This window comes from Babylonia areolata, chromosome 26 (assembly GCF_041734735.1).
Source record: "Babylonia areolata isolate BAREFJ2019XMU chromosome 26, ASM4173473v1, whole genome shotgun sequence".
Taxonomy (NCBI): domain Eukaryota; kingdom Metazoa; phylum Mollusca; class Gastropoda; order Neogastropoda; family Buccinidae; genus Babylonia; species Babylonia areolata.
Genome location: NC_134901.1, coordinates 34950472 through 34970471, shown reverse-complemented (window position 1 = coordinate 34970471; position 20000 = coordinate 34950472). Strand labels below are relative to the sequence as shown.

The following is a 20000-nucleotide window of genomic DNA, read 5'->3' as shown; positions in this document are numbered from 1 at the left end:
TTGGCGCCTCAATCCCTGGGGGGATCAAAGCAAGATGCAGCTTATAGTCTGCTTTGGAAAAAAATCAATAAAAGCTGTTAGACATACATCACAGTTTCATACATATACCTCTCATGAGGCAGGCTGGTTCAGAGCCCCTTTCATGATAGTGAAAATCAGCAATACACCTAACATGTTCAGGTTCTATTGTTCAGTGATCATCAGCAACAGGTCAAGGTTAACTCATACAGTGAACAATAGATACAAATACATCTGTCAAAAGGCAGCTTGGCTCTCTTCCAAAAAGACTTATAACTGATAAAGACACATTATGACAACAAAACAAATACACTTATTTCCATAGCCAAGTGATAAGAGCATTGAACTTTCAATCCTAGGGTCCTCAGTTTGAGTTCCTGCTGCATCTGGTGAGTTAAGGGTGGCAATTCTTCCGTTCTCCCATGTCAACATATGTGCACACCTACTCCTGCCTAAAACCACTTCATGTGTATATACCCAGCAGAAATCAAATGTGTATTGTAAAGATCCAGTAGTCCATGTCAGTGTTCAATGGGCTATGGCAACAAAAACATACCTAGTATGCATGCACAGCTCCAAAAATGGGACTGTGGCTGCCTAAATCAAATACAGCAACACATATAAAAGCCCATAAGTGAACGAGGGCATTGCAGACAGCCCCAAAACAGAGAAAAAATAAAGAAAAACCCACCACCAGCTGACATGCAGGAATGGACAGCTGAGAGGAAGGAGCAGAGCACAGCACTCACCTTCTCTGGTTTGCAGACTGTGGGCAAAGCTGGCACGGGCATCCCGTGTCAGCCGAAAGCGCAGCAGTTCTGTCTCTGGGTGTGGGCAGGGCAGAGTGGAAGGCTCACGCAGCTCGATCACCACATTGGAAGGAATGATAAAGTTCCAGTACGATCTGCAATGTACATCATGGGGTTGTTACTGACTGGCTGTCATCCATACATGGCTTGCCCAAGCTCCATCACAATATCAGATGAAATAGTATATTTTTCACCAAGCATGGAATATGAATTTAACAGTCACAATTACATGTTACACTCAAAACTATAATAGTGGTTGGTTGGTGTGGTTATTTTTACTACAGCCTGGAATATAACACAGGGTCATACATTTTATTGTATCATTCTGTATTGTTTTGCAAAGCTATTTGCTTTGTTACTTTGTATTGTGCTCTATACTTATATCCTAATATAGTCTTGCAGATTTGTACAGTACTGTGTTTACAGTACTACAATTACTGTAGCATTCTGCACTTACTGCTTTGCATTACAGTACAACTTTCAAAGAAAAATCAACACATTCAGTGACTAACGTGACAAGAAAAGCTGGTTTCTTGGCTGGTGGACTGCCCTCTGGCCCCTCCACAGAACTGAGGCGCCGCTTGCGCTCTGTGACCGGCGTGGTGGGAGGGATGTCAGTGCTAGCCCGACTCAGGCGCAAATCCTGGTTGGACGGGGTGGGGCCAGGACCAGAATCGTCGCAATTTTTTATTCCCAAGGGGTCGTCCAAGTCCCCCTATCAAACAGAAAAAATCCTGAATCATTAACAAGACAAGAAAAGACAAAATGAAGCAAGTACAAGCTTTTACGCATCTAGGCCTTGACCTAAAAATGGGAGAAAAGTCCAATGGAAAAAATTAAAAAATACATATATTACAATAATTTACAACTCATGCAATGACAGTTTACAATAAAACACACACACACACACCAAAACACAATTTATAAATAACACACAAGACATGAAAATGTACAAGCCTGACATCACAAATGATATCAAATAAATTGAGTAACACTTTCAACCAAAAAACTTTTTAAAGCTAAAAACACAAACACAAAAAAACACAAATGATATTTAAAACACCAAACATTTCTATAAAATTGTTATTAGTGTGAATTAATCGATCACCACACTTTTTTTTGTACAGTGCAGTGAGCTGTATATAATCAACAAATTCTATTCTTCATCAGTTGAAAAGGAAATTTTCTAACTAAAATTACGTTTAAATAACATACTTACCGTGACCCAACTAGTGCAGACTCCGGCAGGGGTCTGACATTCCTGTCCTGTGCAAACTACTATCCGCCTATGTGGAGAAAATGAAAGTACTACGGCCGATAACCTCCCGGAAGTAGGTAACCTCCCCTTTGTCCCGCTGGCTAGCACTCTCTTTTTCCGGCAGCCATCATGACTCCTGTTCCTGTGCTCTTCATACACCTAAGTTTTTTTGTATTTTCTGCCTGTCTGAATTTCCACTATTTTCAGAACTAGCCAAGACTATTAGTGTTACACTGAAACATTGTGCTATATTTCATTGAAAAAATATTAAAAGCATCTTTATACTAACGGTAAGTTTTGTGGCTGCAGTGCCATGTGAACTCAACGACAGGTGTCTCAGTCACTACCAAATGGACTTCTCCACCTTTAAAAATAAAAGTACTGCACACAAGTCTGTCCATGTATGTGCACACACGCACACACACACACACACACACACACACAGACACACACACCTACCACCAGTTGAGAGTATTCTCACTTATGGAGTGGGAATTCCCACTCATGGCTGTAAAGAAGGTTACAGATGCCTATAGCCACTTACCAAAGGACACGCTCTCAATGACACACACACGTACACACACACACACAAACACCAACCTCCAGCCCAGGGTACTCCCATATGGACTGGGCAGTGAACTTGTTGTAGAAGTAGGGCCGCTGGTGTTTCTGACTCCACAGTTTACGCCAGCCTTTCTGCAGCAGGGGCACAGGAAGGTCATGGGAGGGGCTGTGCTGCCCAATGCTGCCGCCCTCGTCAAAGCTGCCCTCCTTCCGGCCAGAAGGGTCATCCCCAATGCTGATGTTGAGTTCTGACGTACTAGTGTGGGGCTCCTGCTCCGTATGTGCTCCGGTTTGTCCACCGCCATCCATCATTGAGGCTGCTTCAGTACAGGGCTTCCAACAAGACAACTCCACAACTGAAACACAGGCACAAAACAATGGTCATACTACTTTGGGGTTTTTCTTTGTATGTTTGTTTGTTTTGGGGTTTTTGTTGCTAGTTTTCTTTTTTGACAGGGGCTGATCTCTTTTGTTTCATATGTCTTGTCCCTCTGTCTCAGTCCCCAACTTTAACTCTTGGTTTTGCTTTGTCAGTGTTGGCACCTACACATTTTCATTTTACATTGCTTTGGAAACCCAATGCCCTCTCCGTTCTCCCTCCTGCAGCATTAAGTAGGCTTCGCAAGGCCCATCATGCAAGCTGGGTTTACACAAGGGTCAGGAGTCTGCCCTTTTTACCCTCTGCAAATGAGTTATAGCAGATGTGAATCAGCCCACATACTTTGACACCTCACTGAAACTATTATGACCTTCAGAAAGGCTGAGCCCCATTTGGATTTATTTGACCTTTGTTTTGCCTTTCTTTATGGGACTGTAATTTTACATGGAATTGAACCATGTACAGAATATTCTGTCAACTTATACTAATAAAAGCTGACACAAATTTCTTCAGATTACCAAATTGAACTAAGGCTAACATTGAAAAAGTTGTGATCTCCATTTGTGGTACAAGCCAAAATGAAAATAACTGTTCTTCTAATAACTTGTGTTGTCAAAAGTGAGTGTGAAACATCACCAAAAACAAAAGTTAAAGTCAGCACTCACAGTTGTCAACGCATACATGATTTTCTTTTTCTAAATCTTTCTTTTTTTCTTCTTTTTTTTTTTTTCTCAATGAACTTTATTAGAAAGCTGCAAACAAACAAACAAACAAACACACCACACACACACCAATTGTGCCTTGTAAAATTGTTCCAGCTAAAACAGCAACAAAAAATATACACCTATAAAATTTGGTAGAAAAAATACTCCCAAAATGTTACTCGAACCAGAAAAAGGCACACAACCTAGTTATGTTCCTTTATCTCACTGAGAGTAACAGTACTTGTTTCAATATTTCTATCTCTGTGCCTAATTTCATTTCTGGTAATATTCAGTTCAACAAATCTACAAGTGGACAGCTTAGAGTATTGAGTTTTACTTCTGTTTCATCATTACTGATGGTCTCCGTTGATGTCAAAATAGCTGAAGCACCCTTTGTTGTGGCATATTTCAAGCCACAGCAAGTTATCTCCTATTACTGGTCAAATTGTGGAGAGAGCTGTGACTTGGAGCAAGTACATACTAAATGAATGATCATCTTCAAAAGAGGTTTTGCATTTTTACCTCCTTAGTAAAAAAAATAAATAATAATAATAATAATTTTAAAGGGAAAAATACCAGTATTGTGCTCTTTAGAAATGTTTAAGATTCCTGGTCTGTGTGAGATGATGAAAGGTAGAATGAAATAAGGAATGTATGCCTCTGCCATAAATGTGGAAAAATACTGTGGCTTTGTCTTGACTTATGTGCCTGTTTTCCCACTCGAATGGTTCTGATGCCATGGAAGAACATGTGAAATGATGTACTTAATCCCAAATTTGATCAGAATGATACAGGCTTTCTATTTTTAATGCCAGCTACAGGATTGTAATGTCTTGATAAAACATAAAACCATCTGCATTGCACAAGGAATACCTTGATTTTCTTTTCTCTATATGTCCCAGTTTATTACTTGTTGAAGTACTTGAACTATGTTGCAGGTCAAGCACATTACCTCCCTTCCCTTCAAGTTGTCAATGGTTAATTTTGATATTAATGTCACTTCCCATATTATAATCAAATGTAATAAATGCATTTTGTATACTACAAATTTGGAGTTGAATAGACTGTCTCCACATCTAATGGATTACTGACGTCTAAAGTAAATTAACATGCACTCAGTGCCTTGTTCTGTGTACCACTGAATGCAGGGTGTCTGGCTCATGCAATTATTTCCATCCATCTAAAGGTAACACAAATCTGATGAACACTATATAATATACATATGAAGATAATTTCCACTACTGCCCCTCAAAAACCTATGAACCCTAATATACTTGTTTCAGTAACCCACATTATCCTCCTCCAAACCCACTTCTCCCCAATCCTCTCATTAAAATTTATTTTATAAGCATATTCTACCATTTCATGAATTCCTAACATTCTTTTAATCATATCTATATATACTTATTGAGAATGCATGCTCCTGTGATGTTTTAAATTAAATTATGTGTCTATACATGGACAAGTTTCAGAGATAAAATTGTGTGTATAACTGCTCTTCTTGTGAAATTTGGGGCAGTGATAAAAATGTGTGTATGACTGCTTTTCTGCTTGTGAAATCTGGGGAAGAGTAAAAGAATGATAAAGTCAGAAACATTCTTTATTCCACACATGAACGAACAGTTGATGGGGAATGGAGAAAGGAAATGGCTTGCTTGTTTCATCCACTTATTCAATCAAATCTGTGAATGAGTTTGACAAAAGATGGGGTGAATGTTTTTACCATTGTCACAATCCTTTTTTCTTATGGATGAACTCATGAATCAATAAAATTGCGACTCAGAAAAATCAGCCAAATTTACCCATTTTACGTCAATATGCAGCCTTCAAATCATGACTGACTTCAATAATATCTCTATACTCTTGAAGCTTAACAGTTTGCTTCATTCTTGATTGCCCCTAAAGAGTTAACATTGTCACCAATGTTTACCTCTTATGACCAGCCAAATGACAACAATAACATCAACACATCGAACTTCCACATCTCTCACTCTTTATCTACCCTGTGACTTTGTATGTGTACCACTTTACCAGATTTGTCCAGGAGAAAGGAAAGTTGTTTTTCCTGTCACTTAGCCCAATATATATATTATACAAACACTGAAAACTATTCAGTGGTGCAGCCACTGTAGCGTCACATTTTTAAAAGGGGGAAATTCTGCATTCATCCTGACAAGAAAAACAGCCATACCCCCCCTTTGCAAATCCCCAAACATTTACTTCTTTTTGGTTTATTCTGTTTATTGACTATAAGCAAAGGTCACTTGTCCCAGCTGAACTGGTTCAGTCATTGGGAAGTAGGGAAGGGTGTGGATTTTTTTTTTTTTTTTTTTTAATCAATGTTGGCTGCAGTTTTCCTATCCAAGTCACAAGGGCCTAATAATAATATCCATGTTAGTTTTTCTTACCAATAATTCTGGTGGTTTGTACACTAAATCCCAAAGATCAGAGGATTTGTGTGTATACAAAATCGTCCACACAAAGTACATAAACCAAAACAAAAATTGTTCCCGCTTCTTTACTACCAAGCCCAGCCTATTCTGTATTTGTAATACTGAGACTGTTAATATTGCTGGACACGGACTAGACAGTAGATTCTTTTTTAATACCTGTGAAAATTCAACACAACTGCTTTGTACATTTTGCACGTTAATTTGCCCCCGACATAACATACTCGATGTGATTGTGAGCATGGAGGTAGGAAGTTCAAAAGAGGCCTAACATCCAAAATGCAAAGCAAAATCATGACTGAAAATTCTACTACATCTCCAAAATAAACTTCTTGTATTGTGCATATATGTTTGGAATTTCACTGGAATATTCTCACGATGACACTCACCGCGGAATTTTTCAGAAATTCGATCAGGGCTAGTCTTGGAAGCGGACAACTAAAATCCCGGATATCAGTGAGATCGCAAAAAAATCCTGGTATTCATTTCTGACGTCGAATAATAACTCAATACGTCATATGCTCACTTAAAAGAGGCTTATCTAAAATATGATGGAGAAATCGATTTTCTTGCAAGCCTCAGAACTGGTTTAAAAACAATTTTCCTGACTATGGACGTAGCTCAGTCCAGACGCGTCGCCATCTTGGCTGCCTGTGGCAGTGTGGGTATAATAAAAACGATGGATCGTGAACACAAGTTTGACCCAATGTTTGATTTATTCAGTCTCCCGTGCAATTATTTTGATAACAGCGTGCATTCTAATCGAGCTCTTATAATCATCAGTATCTCTAGATAAACCACAGTGCGCGATTTCCTTAATTTCTTCAATAAAATAATAATTTATGTGAGAGTACCCGGATAATCACGTGATCTATACCACCTGAGTCACGTGGTACTAAAAAAAAAAAAAAAAAAAAAAAAGCAAAACAAAACGTGTCGATAACTGATTTGTACTTGTATTTGTATTTCTTTTTATCACAACAGATTTCTCTGTGTGAAATTCGAGCTACTCTGTCCAGGAAAGAGCTACACTACAGCGCCACCCTTTTTTTTTTTTTTTGTATTTTTTCCTGCGTGCAGTTTTATTTGTTTTTTCCAATCGAGTGGATTTTTTCTACAGAATTTTGCCAGGAACAACCCATTTGTTGCCGTGGGTTCTTTTACGTGCGCTAAGTGCATGCTGCACACGGGACCTCGGTTTATCGTCTCATCAGAATAACTAGCGTCCAGACCACCACTCAAGGTCTAGTGGAGGGGGAGAAAATATCTGCGGCTGAGCCGTGATTCGGAAGCAGCGCGTTCAGATTCTCTCACTTCCTAGGCGAACGCGTTACCTCTAGGCCATCACTCCACGAGGATTTCTCAGAATCTGTGGCTGGCTGGCCCAGTGCATTGTGTTTTCAAAGAGAGAGAGAGGGAGGGAGGAGAGAAATATCTCATCAGTATTGACAACCGAATAACTAAAACCACATTGTTGTTACTGTCACTAAAATCCACGTATGACACCTGCATAATAATACTGCAACTGATGACTACTTCCAACACCAGTATCACTTATACAATTGCTATTGCCACTATCTTGACAAGACAAGACAAAATTCTTTATTTCGAGGATAATAGATAAGCACTGGTCTGTTGTTGTTGTTTTGTTGTTGTTTTTTGTTTTTTGTTTGTTTGTTTGTTTGTTGTTGTTTTGTTGTTGTTGTTGTTTTTTGTGTGTGTTTTCCACCTCATACACTCCATCTCGCTCACTACGATCGGCTTCGGATCCACTCTGTTTACACATACCCAGATTCAAACACTCGACTGTTGGCCGCCGTTCTTTCTCTGGACCTTGCAATTGGAATGAACTTCCTCTTTCGCTTCGTCAAGTCACCACACTCAGCTCTTTCAAGTCTGGCCTTAAAACCCACCTTTTCCCAAAATAGCCTCCCTTCCCTGCCTCTTCCATGTCTTTAGTTTCTCCAGTTTTAGAGTTATGCATGTGTGTGAATGACTGCCGCGGTGCGAAAGCGCTTTGCCGATTTGTCTCTGCACAAGATTCAGCGCTATATAAATACCATTATTATTATTATTTATTATTATTTTTGTTTTTGGTTTGTTTTTTGTTGTTGATGTTGTTGTTTTTGTTTTGTTTTGTTTGTTTGTTTTTGTTTGTTTTTGTTTTTTTTGTTTTTTGTTTTGTTTTGTTTTGTTGTTGTTGTTTTTTTGTTTTGTTTTGTTTGTTTTGTTTATTTGTTGCTTTTTCTTTTTTTTTCTTTTACATCCGGTCACACTACACAATACTAAACATACCAAAGCATGGTGTGAGTAGAAATACATACAAGAGGGGGAAAATTAAACTCTTAAAAACTGAGAGAGAGAGAGAGAGAGAGAGAGAGAGAGAGAGAATTCAGTTCAGTTACTCAAGGGGGTGTCACTGCGTTCGGGCAATCCATGTATGCTACAGGCACAACGTCTGCTAACAGATACGTACTGACCAGCAGCGTAACCCAACGCGTTTAGTCAGGACTTGAGAATTTAAAAAAAAAAATGAATAGGAAAATAAACCCATATGATTTTTTTTTATTTTTAAAGTAAGCATGCAAATATAGATAGAAAAAAAAGTGAAACTGACATAGAGAAAAAAATTAACACACCACTCAAAGTCACGAACCCTCCTGGTTTTGTAACCTATGTGTGTTCGAAGGGGGGAAAGGGGGGGGGGGGGGGGGGTTGGGCAAAGGACCAAAATCACACACACCCACCCCCCTCCAGTCCAGTCCCCACTCCATTGGGGGCTTGTTTTTCTGACCGCTACTCTGTCAGCATTCATTCACAGCGTATTCCCCTCTCCACCCCCACTCCCAAGAAAACCGAGCTGATCAGATAAATCATGTAGCACAGAGAGAGAGAGAAAGAGAGAGAGAGAGAGAGAGAGAGAGAGAGAGAGAGAGAGAGAGAGAGAGTGTGTGTATAGATAGACAGACAGAATTTTTGTGTGTGTGTGCGTACGTGCGTGCGCGCGCGCGTGTGTGTGTATGCCTTGGGTTTTTTGTTTTTGTTTTTCGTCGCGCGCGCGTGTGTGTGTCCGTCACGGGGTGTGTGTGTGTGTGTGTGTGTGTGTGTGTGTGTGTGTGTGTGTGTGAATCAGAATCAAAATCAGAATCTGAATCATAATCAGTACCAATTTTATTTGTCAATTAAATTTTGACAAGGTTTGTTAAGACACATACGTAGTTACTCCCACACCGCACACACAAACGCAAGTTAACAATAAATAAAACATCATCGTGCAAGAAACTGACATATAGTTATCCTTGCAATGACATTTTGCCGGGACAGCAGTAATAAACAAATTTTCCAAAAATACTCACAGGCTTGTCTTCATTTATTTATCAGCTGACACGGTTTGATAGTATTTGGGAGGTATTTTTTGTGTATGCATGGTTTTTTCTCAAATCTTTTGCATCTAAGAAATTATATTAATCTTCCATTGTTTGACATTGCAGGCACGGTCTCATTTCTTTTTGGGATGTTAGAATAGATACCCTTTTCTATTACAATCACGGCAGGATATTTTTTACTTGCAGAGTGACTTTTTTCTTTCTTTTTTTTCTTGTTTAAAATAGAATCAAGATATCCTTCAAGTAAATATGGTTAGTCCGGTTCTGTATTCGCCAGTTCTTCTTGTTGTTTTTGGGTTGTTGTTTTTTTTGTTTTTTTTAACAAAATAGTCAGTGTGTGTGTGTGTGTGCCGATGTATGTGTGGTGCCACGGTGTGTGTGTGTGTGTTTGTGTGTCAGTGTGTGTGATGATGACTGATGATTGTCAGTAAACACACCAAGGAACCATGCTTGCCGGAGACAGACTGCGAGAAGGCGGCAATCGGAGAAGCCGAGGGCAAACGAACAATGACAAGTATGGTCATTTTCGCAACGAGTCTTCGAATGAACCTGGAAACAGTTGCCAAAAAGGCCATCTTAAAAACGTGCAGAAGAAAAACAATAATGAATTAAATTAAAGGACCTGCCGGCCAGCCAGGGAAAGTTCAGCGGCCACTAGCAAGATGCCGAACCCTGCAGGGAAACCTTAAGGCATATCATCCAACTCACGCTGCCACTATCTAATAATAATAATTAAAATGATAATAAAGGTAGCAAATTATCACCGACAACCATGCTCTCTCTGGAGACTGACTGAACACCGTAATCAAGACAAATCAAAGAGAAACGAACCAACTGCTATTGCAACTCTGACAGCTTGAATACCATTGATCGAGGAAATAATTTCATTACTTTGAAAATGCACCACACCCTACTCTTTTCTGTCACCGAAAAATTCTGGGTCAAATATGACAATGAAATCATTGGAGCTATGAGGTACAAGATTAACATGTTTCTAGAGTTTTGAATATGTGGACACCCTCACTCCTCACCCTCTGTATGTGTGTGTGTGTGTGTGTGTGTGTGTGCGTGCACTGGGTACTTTTTTTTTTTACCTTTGTTTTGTCGCATGTACTGCAATTTCTCTTCAGCAGACAATAAAGGTATCCTTATCTTATCTTAGCCGTCAGTCGGGTCAACCCAGGTAGGCAGCCTGTTCTGCAAATGACTTAAAGTTTGTAAAGCGCTTTCAGCTTGGTCTCCAACCGAGGAAAGGAGCTATATTAGTATCCATATCATTATCTCATCTTATCACGTAATAAATTATCGTCTCGTCTCGTCCTGTCGTATCTTATCTTATCTTATCCTATCTTATCTTGCCTTGTCTTGTCTTGTCTTGTGTTCATGGAGTGCTGTCATTGATCTGAAGATACATTCTGTTTTCAGATTAGCGGTTCCCTCCCCTGCCTCTGTCTGCATCCTGTTTCTATCATCAGCGGGTGGTAAAGCTCTGCTTCAGCTCTCGGCGTCGGACCTTGCCGCTGGGGTCTTTGGGGATGCTGTCCACCACCTTGATGCCCCCTCGCAGCTTCTTGTGGGGGGCCACCTGACCTGCGTCACAAACCAATGTTTTTAGTCAATCACCTGCGTCACAAACCAGTATTTTGGTCGATTACCTGCGTCACAAACCAATGTTCTTGTGATCTACCTGCGTCACAAACCAATGTTTTTGTCAATTACATGTGTCACAAACTAATGTTCTGTTCAATTACCTGTGTCACCATAGTTCTTGTCAATTACCCGTGTCATAAACCAATGTTCTTGTCAACGACCTGTGGCACAAACCAATATTCTTGTCATTTACCTGCGTCACAAACCGATGTTTTTTGTCGCAAACCAATAGTCTGGTCAAATATATGCGTCACAAACCAATGTTCTGGTCAATTATATGCGTCACAAACCAATGTTCTGGTCAATTACTTGCATCACAAACCAATGTTCTGGTCAACTACTTGCATCACAAACCAATGTTCTGGTCAATTACTTGCATCACAAACCAATGTTTTTGTCAATTACCTCTGTCAGAAACCAATGCTCTTGTCATTTACCTGCATCACAAACTAATGTTCTGGTCAATTACCCCAATGTTCTAGTCAATTACCTTTGTAATAAACCTCTGTTCCTTGTCACTGTTTGCAGGTTTTTTGTTTGGTTGGCCGACTTGGTTCGTTGTTTTTTTTGTTGTTGTTTTTTTCTCTCTAATTTCTTTGCATAGTTTGCAGTTATGTTAGAAATTATGCTCATCTTCCATTGTTCGATAATGCAAGCATGGTCTCGTTTCTTTTGGGATGTTAAGATACATACCCTTTTCTATTGCCCCCCCCCCCCCCCCCCCCGCCCCCCCCCCCCCCCCCCCAGCCCCACTCCCTCCTCCCCCTTCCCCCCGAAGCGTTCCACTCACTATGCAGGAAATTGAGGACGTCGGTCTGAGAGAAGCTGGAGGTGGCGCCCGCCTTTGGCACGATGAAGGCCGTGGGCAGCTCTCCGGCCTCTGGGTCGTCCATGCCCAGCACCACCACGTCCGCTACGTGTGGGTGGGTCTTCAGCAAGGCCTCCAGCTGGGACGGGGCGACCTGCCAAGATGATAGATGATATGGATACTTATCCTTGCATTATTGGAGTGTTGGCCTAGAGGTAACGCGTCCGCCTTAGAAGCAAGAGAATCTGAGCGCAGTGCATGGTTCGAATTACACCGGCAGCCGCCAGTATTTTCTCATCCTCTACTAGTGAGACCTTGAGTGGTGGTCTGGAAGCTAGTCATTCGGATGAGACGATAAACCGAGGTCCCGTGTGCATCATGCATTTAGCGCACGTAAAAGAACCTAGGCAACAAAATGGTTCTCCCTTTGCAGGCGGGAAAAAAACAAAATAAAGGGTGGCGTTGTCAGTGTACCGATGCCTTCTCCCTGGGGAGAGCAGCCCGAATTTCACACAGAGAAAAATGTCGTGACAAAAAAGAGTAATACGAATACAACTATAAATCCTCGTTCGGAGACCAAGCTCTAAGCGCTTTACAAACTCGGGGTCACTTACGCAACAGGTTGCCTACCTGGGTAGAGCCGACCTACGGTTGCCATTGGGCGGGCGCTCATCATTCGTTTCCTGCTTCATTCAATCAGATTGCACGCGTACATACAGACATGTAACATTTTGCGTGCATGACCGTTTTGTTTATTTACCCCGCCATGTAGGCGGGGTGTGTGTGTGTGTGTGTGTGTGTGTGTGTGTGTGTGCTTGTGTGTGCGCGCGCGTGTGTGTATGTGTGTGTGTTGTGATTGTGTGTGTCTGTGTGTGTGTCTGTGTTTATGTGTGTTTGTGTGTGTGTCTGTGTGCGTGTGTCCGTGTGTGTGTCTGTGTGTGCGTATGTCTCTGTGTGTGTATGTGTGTCCTGACATCATACCACTCTCTTCAAGTTTTCATGATGTCTCCATACGAAGCACTATGCCATGACCCCGTGAGATAACGTGGATAACTTATGTGCGAGTGGGTGATCGAATGGGGGTCGGAAGAGGTGGGGGGGGGGGGGGGGGGGCGAGGGAGGGGCTGACCTGGAAACCTTTGTACTTGATGACTTCCTTGAGACGGTCAGTGATGGTCAGGTATCCCTCCTCGTCATAGTGACCCAGGTCACCTTCAAAACAAAACGAAACAAGAATCAGCACGATTCAAGAGAACCACGCACCAAGAGAGGAAATAACCTGCAGAGAAGTCTGTTGTGATTAAAAAAAAAAGAAAAAAGAAAAAAAAGAGTAATAAAATGCAATAGAATACAGTACAATACAATACAATACAATACAATGCAATACAATACAATACAATACAATACAAGGTCAGCGAAAAAAAAGCCACGTCCGTGGATCGGAGCGGAGTGGGGGTCCTCTCACTGCTTTTAAAAATAGATGGATAGCTCATTGGCCAGGAAAGCTGAAGCCAACTGGACGCCATACTGTTACTCGTATCCGGCCGTCAGTCCCGTTGAGAAGTCGTCTGCTAACGGGTAGTAATTTCAGAACTGAAACCGTGTATCTTCGATGAAATCGTGTTATGCTTGCCCTCACGACATACCAAATGTTGTGTCTTGACTGGAATCTGCACATAGTTTCTTTGCCAACATTTTTACAGGAAAAAAGTGCAGTGACACGTGGCGCAAATTTGCTGTGGAGGCACACACAGGAATGTCAGCAACGCCGCGAGCAAGTGAAAGCTTGTCGTGAAGCCAGCTGAGCGCTCGGCTACATAATTATATGCAGTTATGCAGTTAACGCTTCGCGGTGTGCTGACACGAGTAGCAAAATGGCTGATTGTACACTTCCGCTGACTTCGGTTAGCAAAGGGGCTCAAAGAAGGCATGCGCTATCCACCTATTTTTAGAACAATGGGGTCCTCCTCACCAGTGCGCAGCCAGCCGCCATCCAGGATGACGTCACTGGTGGCCTGGGGGTCGTGGAGGTAGCCTTTCATCGTCTGCGGGCCTCGCACGTGCAGTTCGCCCGTCTGTCCCCGGCCCAACGCCTTCCCCGTGTCCAAGTCCACGATCTGATGAGACACACACGTAGTGATGATCCTTGTCAGTCGTCGTCGTCGTCATCATCGTCGTTATCGTCGTCATCGTTGTTGTCGTCTCACTCCTCATTTATATTTTATTTTATTTTATGTATGAATTACTGTGATAAGGAACTCTAGGGGGAGCTGTACAGTACAACGTCTTCAGAGACCACCATTTATATTTTATTTCATTTATGAATTACTACTACTACAACTACTACTACTAATGATACGAGTAATAATAATAACAACAGTATAATGATAACAACAACAAAAATGTTATAACAATAATGATAAAAATTGTTATTATTATTATTGTCACAAGCAGAAGAAATCATTACAAGGCAGTCATTTAGCTATACAGGTGTTCTGTCAACAAAGTTCCCTCTTTAGTGCTGTCATTTTTTTGTTTGTTTGTTTGGAGTTTTTGTTGTTGTTGTTGTTGTTGTTGTTGCTTTGTTTGTGTGTGTGTGTGTGTGTGTGTGTGTGTGTGTGTGTGTGTGTGCGCGCGCGCGCGCGCGCGCGTTCGTTCTGTGAGGGTGAGAGAAGAGGAAGATGAAAAAGAGGAATGGAGGGGGATGGGAATGGTGAGGAACGCGGGGGTAAGAGTGGGCCGACTGAGAAACTGACCTTGCCTTCCGTGGAGCTGATCACGTGACCGACTGTGCCGCGTTTGATTGGCGGGCTGTCGCAGTGAGTTACGAACGTCTCCGTCATGCCCAGAGCTGCAACAGGAAGGAGTCTGACGTGACGATCTCACTCAGATATATATTTACTTTTTTTTTTTTTTTTTTTTTTTCTATATTTGTCTGTGGACGATCCACGTCAGTGTGAGCATCTCCTCCTTGTGTCTACACACACACTCTCTCTCTCTCTCTCTCAAGCATTTTGACACACGCGCGAAAGCACACACACACACACACACACACACACACACACTGTGTACCTCTGTGTGTGTGTGTGTGTGTGTGTGTGTGTTCGTTCTTCTCACTATAACGTCAATCCAGCAGGAACTGAAGGCACTAAGAAGGAGGAAGTGACGTTCGCATCACTCTGACGCCTCCTGGAAACTGACGCTGAAGTGAGAGCTGAACTGATGTGATGGGTGCGCTTGCCGAATGCTTAGAGCGCTGGACTCCCCGCAGCCCGAGCTCCCCGAGTTCGATTCCCGGATTGGACGCACCCGGTGAGTGAAGGGTGAAGGTGTTGTGTTTTCTTTTCTTTTTTTATATTGTTGGGGCTTTTTTTTGTTGTTGTTGTAGCTGTTGTTGTTGTTGTTGTTGTCCGATTTCCCAGGTTAACCAAATGTGCAGACCTGCGGCCGGCAAACGCGCCTGAACCACCTCACGTGCGTGCCACTAATGCAGAAGATCAATCACGCGCGTTAAAGATCCTGTCTGTAATCCCGCCCCGTCAGAGTTCGGTGGGGTCAACTAAGTTGTGGAAACAAGAACATACCCAGCAGGCAACCGCCCCCCCCCCCCCACCCCCTCCGAAAACGGAGTAAGGCTGCCTACTTGGCAGGGGATGAAAATAAAAAGTCACTGATGCACGTGAAAGCCAACTTATACAGACGAGTGAACGTGAGAGTTGCAGTCCAAGAACGCAGAAGAAGAAAAAGCAGAGGAAGAAGCAGCAGCAGCAACAGCAACAACAACAGCAGCAGCAACAGTAGTAGCAGCAGCAGTAGCAACAGTAGTAGTAGCAGCAGCTGCAACAACAGCAACACCAACAGTTATAGTAGCAGCAACAGCGGCAGCAACAGTAGTAGTAGCAGCAACTGTAGTAGTAGAAGTAGTAGCACCTTGAACGAGCAGGGCATCAGAGCGAGCAGACAGCTCAGCACTGCAGGTGGCGGGCAGAGGGCTGGCAGCAGACAGGATTTTCCGCACACTGGAGATGTCGTGCTTCAGGACCTCTGGGTCCCTGGCCAGGAACTGCACCAAGGGAGGCACCAGGTGGAGCAAGCTGATCTGAAGCATTGCATGTGAGAGTGCAGTTGTTTGTGGAGTGGGTGATTCTCGTGTTTGTACCTTTAATGTACCACTATCTCCCCCTGCACACCGCAACCGCCCCTAATATTCCTTGTGACCCCAGTACACTTGATAAATAAGACATATTCTATTCTGTTCTGTTTTATTCAGTGGAGTGTTGGTCAAGTGGTAACGCGTCCACCAAGGAAGCGAAAGAATTTGCCGTGAGCGCACTGGTTCGAATCCGACGGTCGTCAGTATTTTCTCCTCCTTCACTACTGAGACCATAAGTGGTGGTCTGGACGCTAGTCATTCGGATGAGACGATAAACCGAGGTCCGGCCCGTGTGCAGCATGCACTTAGCGCATGTAAAAGAACCCACGGAAACAAAAGTGTTGTCCATGGAATTTTCTGTAGAAAAATCCACTTCGATAGCAAAAACATATATAATTTCAAGCAGAAAAAAAGGGGAGGGGGGTGGGGGTGGCGCTCCCATTGTAGCGAGGTGCTTTCCCTGGGGAGAGGAGCACGAATTTCACACAAAGAAATCTGTTGTGACAAAAGAGTAACAACAGTAAAACAAAATACATTAGAATGCATTACAATTCCATCCTATTCTATTCCAACGCCACGCCAAAAGAAGCGAGAGACTCTCATGATGTAGGATCGAATCCCAAACTCGCAAGCATTTTCTCCCTTCTCCTCCTCCTCCTCCTCCTCCACTACTGAGACCAGGAGTGGTGGTCTGGACGCTAGCCATTCGGATGAGACGATAAACCGAGGTCCGGTGTGCAGCATGTACTTAGCGCCCGTGGTAACAAGAGGGTTGTCTCTGGAACATTCTGTAGGAAAGTCCAGCTTGATATTGAAACATAATACACTTGCACACAGGAAAAAGCAAAAAAAAACGTCTGGTAGGGTGGGTGTAGGTGAGGGGGAGGGGTGTGGGGGAGGGTGGTGGTGGTGATGGTGGCACTGTTCAGTGTCGTGGCGACGCGCTCTCTCCACGGAGAAAGCATCCTCCCGAGTTTCTCTCGGGGAAATCTTTTTGCCACAGAAAAGTAATGAAGTAATGCAATGTAATGCAACACAATGCAAATACAGCACAGCACAGCACAATGCAATGCAATAGAATACGATACAAAACAGCACAATACAATTAAATACAATGCAATGCAATGCAATACAATACAGCACAACACAATACAATACAATGCAATGCAATACAATGCAATACAATACAACACAATACAACACAACACAGCACAATACAATACAATGCAAAGCAATGCAATACAATACAATACACACACAGCCTCTCTCTCTCTCATCATAGTCATCACCATTCTCTCTCTCTCTCTCTCTCTCTCTCTCCCTCTCTTTCATCATAGTCATCACCATTCTCTCTCTCTCTCTCTCTCTCTCTCTCTCTCTCTCCCTCTCTTTCATCATAGTCATCACCATTCTCTCTCTCTCTCTCTCCCTCTCTCTCATCATAGTCATCACCCCTCTCTCTCTCTCTCTTTATCTCTCTCTCTCATCATAGTTAATCATCACCATTCTCTCTCTCTCTCTTTCTCTCTCTCTCATCATAGTCATCACCATTCTCTCTCTCCCTCTCTCTCTCCCTCTCTCTCATCATAGTCATCACCTCTCTCCCTCTCTCTCATCATAGTCATCACCATTCTCTCTCTCTCTCCCTCTCTCATCATAGTCATCACCATGCTCTCTCTCTCCCCCCCTCTCTCTCTCTCTCATCATAGTCATCACCATTCTCTCTCTCCCTCTCTCTCATCATAGTCATCACCATGCTCTCTCTCCCTCTCTCTCTCCCTCTCTCACCATAGTCATCACCTCTCTCTCCCTCTCTCATCATAGTCATCACCATTCTCTCTCTCTCCCTCTCTCATCATAGTCATCACCTCTCTCTCCCTCTCTCATCATAGTCATCACCTCTCTCTCTCTCTCTCATCATAGTCATCACCTCTCTCTCCCTCTCTCATCATAGTCATCACCTCTCTCTCTCTCTCTCTCCCTCTCTCATCATAGTCATCACCTCTCTCTCTCTCTCTCTCTCCCTCTCTCTCTCCGTCTTTATAGTTAGTCATCACCATGTTTACGCCTTTAACATTTAGTATGTTGTATAGTAGACTATATTTCTGGCGGGGACGAAATGAAACAAACAAACCAAAAAAAAAAAAAAAAAAAGAAAGGAAAGGAAAAAAAAGAAGAAGCACTTCACTACGCATCTGTCGTCCTTTGGTATAAATAATTTTATCTTCTCTTGTTCTCTCGGAAAATAACAATGCACCGACACACAATTAAACAACAACAAAACCTCTTTGTCTGTCTGTCTGTCTGTGTCTGTCTCTCTCTTTCTCTGTGTGTGTGTGTCTCTCTCTCACTCTCACTCACCGGCTCTTTCTAAATTGTAACCTCGTAGTATGTCATGAACTATTGTTTCTTGTTTCTCAACTCTTGTGCGATTTGGTTAAATGTGATTTTGTTTTCGAATATGTATACACTGACTGAAACCATTTATTGTCAGATTAACTGTTTGTTGTAATATGTATACACACACACACACACACACACACACACACACACACACACACACACATATATATATATATATATATATATATACATACGAGGGTCATTCAATAAACAAGGTGAATTTTTCGGTATAAGGACTTCTAATACAGATAGAAGCTTACTTTTTTTCTTTCTTTTTTTTGTTTTACTTCTTTTTCACATGGATTTAATTTGTTTTGCAGATTAAAAAAAACTTTGAGAGTTTTGGCGATTAACAAAGATGGCCGACCAAGAAGCATGCTCCAGGATTGAACAGCGGTCAGTTATCAAGTTTTTGGTTGCTGAAGGGTGCAAACCAGTTGAAATTCATAGGAGAATGTCAACTGTGTATGGTGCCACATGTTTCAGCCGAAAAAATGTCTACAAGTGGGCTAAATTGTTTAAAGAAGGACGGAGCAGTGTTCAGGATGAAGACAGGCCTGGAAGGCCTACAGAAGTGAGGTCTCCTGAGGTGATCGAATCAGTCAATGACCTCATTCAGTCTGACAGAAGGGTGACAGTGGATGACATTGCAAGGACTTTGAGCTTATCTGTTGGGACAGCACACAAAATTGTCCATGATGACCTTGGCTACTCGAAGGTCAGCTGCCGGTGGGTGCCAAAGATGCTTACTCCAGAGCACAAACAGAGGAGGGCTGGGAACTGCTCCCTCATCCCCCTTACAGCCCAGACCTTGCCCCTTCAGACTTTCACCTGTTTGGTCCCTTGAAAGCGTTCACGAGAGACACGAAGTTTGAAAGTGACGATGAAGTCAAAAGTGTTGTGAGCGACTGGCTGAGACATCAGTCCAAAGATTTTTACGCTGAGGGAATACGGAAGCTTGTGCACAGATGGGAAAAGTGTCTGACAGCGCTGGGAGACTACGTTGAAAAATTTTAAAAAAAAGTAAGCTTCTATCTGTATTAGAAGTCCTTATACCGAAAAATTCACCTTATTTATTGAATGACCCTCGTATATATATATTGGTAACAGTATTTGCTCACTTATTCCTTCATAAAGGGCCTAGGCCTGACGAATAAACCGTTCACATTCGCATTCGCATTCGCATTTGCATTCGCACTCTCTCTCTCTCTCTCTCTCTCTCTCTCTCTCTCTCTCTCTCTCTCTCTCTCTCTTTATCTATATATCTGTCTAACTATCCATCTTTCTATCAATTAATCTATCTATCAGTCAGTCAGTCTATCTATCTATCTGTCTATCTATGAGTCTGTCTGTCTGTCTATCTATCTATCTATCTATCTATCTATCTATCTGTCCATCACTTCAGCTGTGACGGAAGG

The 20000-nt window shown here is 42.3% G+C and overlaps 2 protein-coding genes across 3 annotated transcripts in view; both read right to left on the bottom strand.

The window, feature by feature from the left end:
* The window catches only part of LOC143300739 (mRNA (2'-O-methyladenosine-N(6)-)-methyltransferase-like), a 32236-nt gene extending 25413 nt beyond the window's left edge, over nucleotides 1-6823 (bottom strand). For both annotated transcript variants that reach the window (XM_076614632.1, XM_076614633.1), the window contains exons 1-5: nucleotides 6572-6823; nucleotides 2686-3005; nucleotides 1340-1542; nucleotides 768-922; nucleotides 1-15 (exon numbers count right to left, since the gene is read on the bottom strand). The exon at nucleotides 1-15 is cut by the window's left edge and continues 217 nt beyond it. In XM_076614632.1, the coding sequence (XP_076470747.1) occupies nucleotides 1-15; nucleotides 768-922; nucleotides 1340-1542; nucleotides 2686-2961 (649 nt within the window). In that variant the 5' untranslated portion in view covers nucleotides 2962-3005; nucleotides 6572-6823. The remainder of the gene's footprint in view (nucleotides 16-767; nucleotides 923-1339; nucleotides 1543-2685; nucleotides 3006-6571) is intronic.
* Nucleotides 6824-11039: 4216 nt separating this feature from the next.
* The window catches only part of LOC143300300 (uncharacterized), a 9979-nt gene continuing 1018 nt past the window's right edge, over nucleotides 11040-20000 (bottom strand). Inside the window, exons 2-7 of the mRNA XM_076613897.1 lie at nucleotides 15957-16125; nucleotides 14783-14877; nucleotides 13999-14143; nucleotides 13156-13238; nucleotides 12009-12180; nucleotides 11040-11158 (exon numbers count right to left, since the gene is read on the bottom strand). Coding sequence (XP_076470012.1) covers nucleotides 11040-11158; nucleotides 12009-12180; nucleotides 13156-13238; nucleotides 13999-14143; nucleotides 14783-14877; nucleotides 15957-16125 — 783 coding nt within the window. The remainder of the gene's footprint in view (nucleotides 11159-12008; nucleotides 12181-13155; nucleotides 13239-13998; nucleotides 14144-14782; nucleotides 14878-15956; nucleotides 16126-20000) is intronic.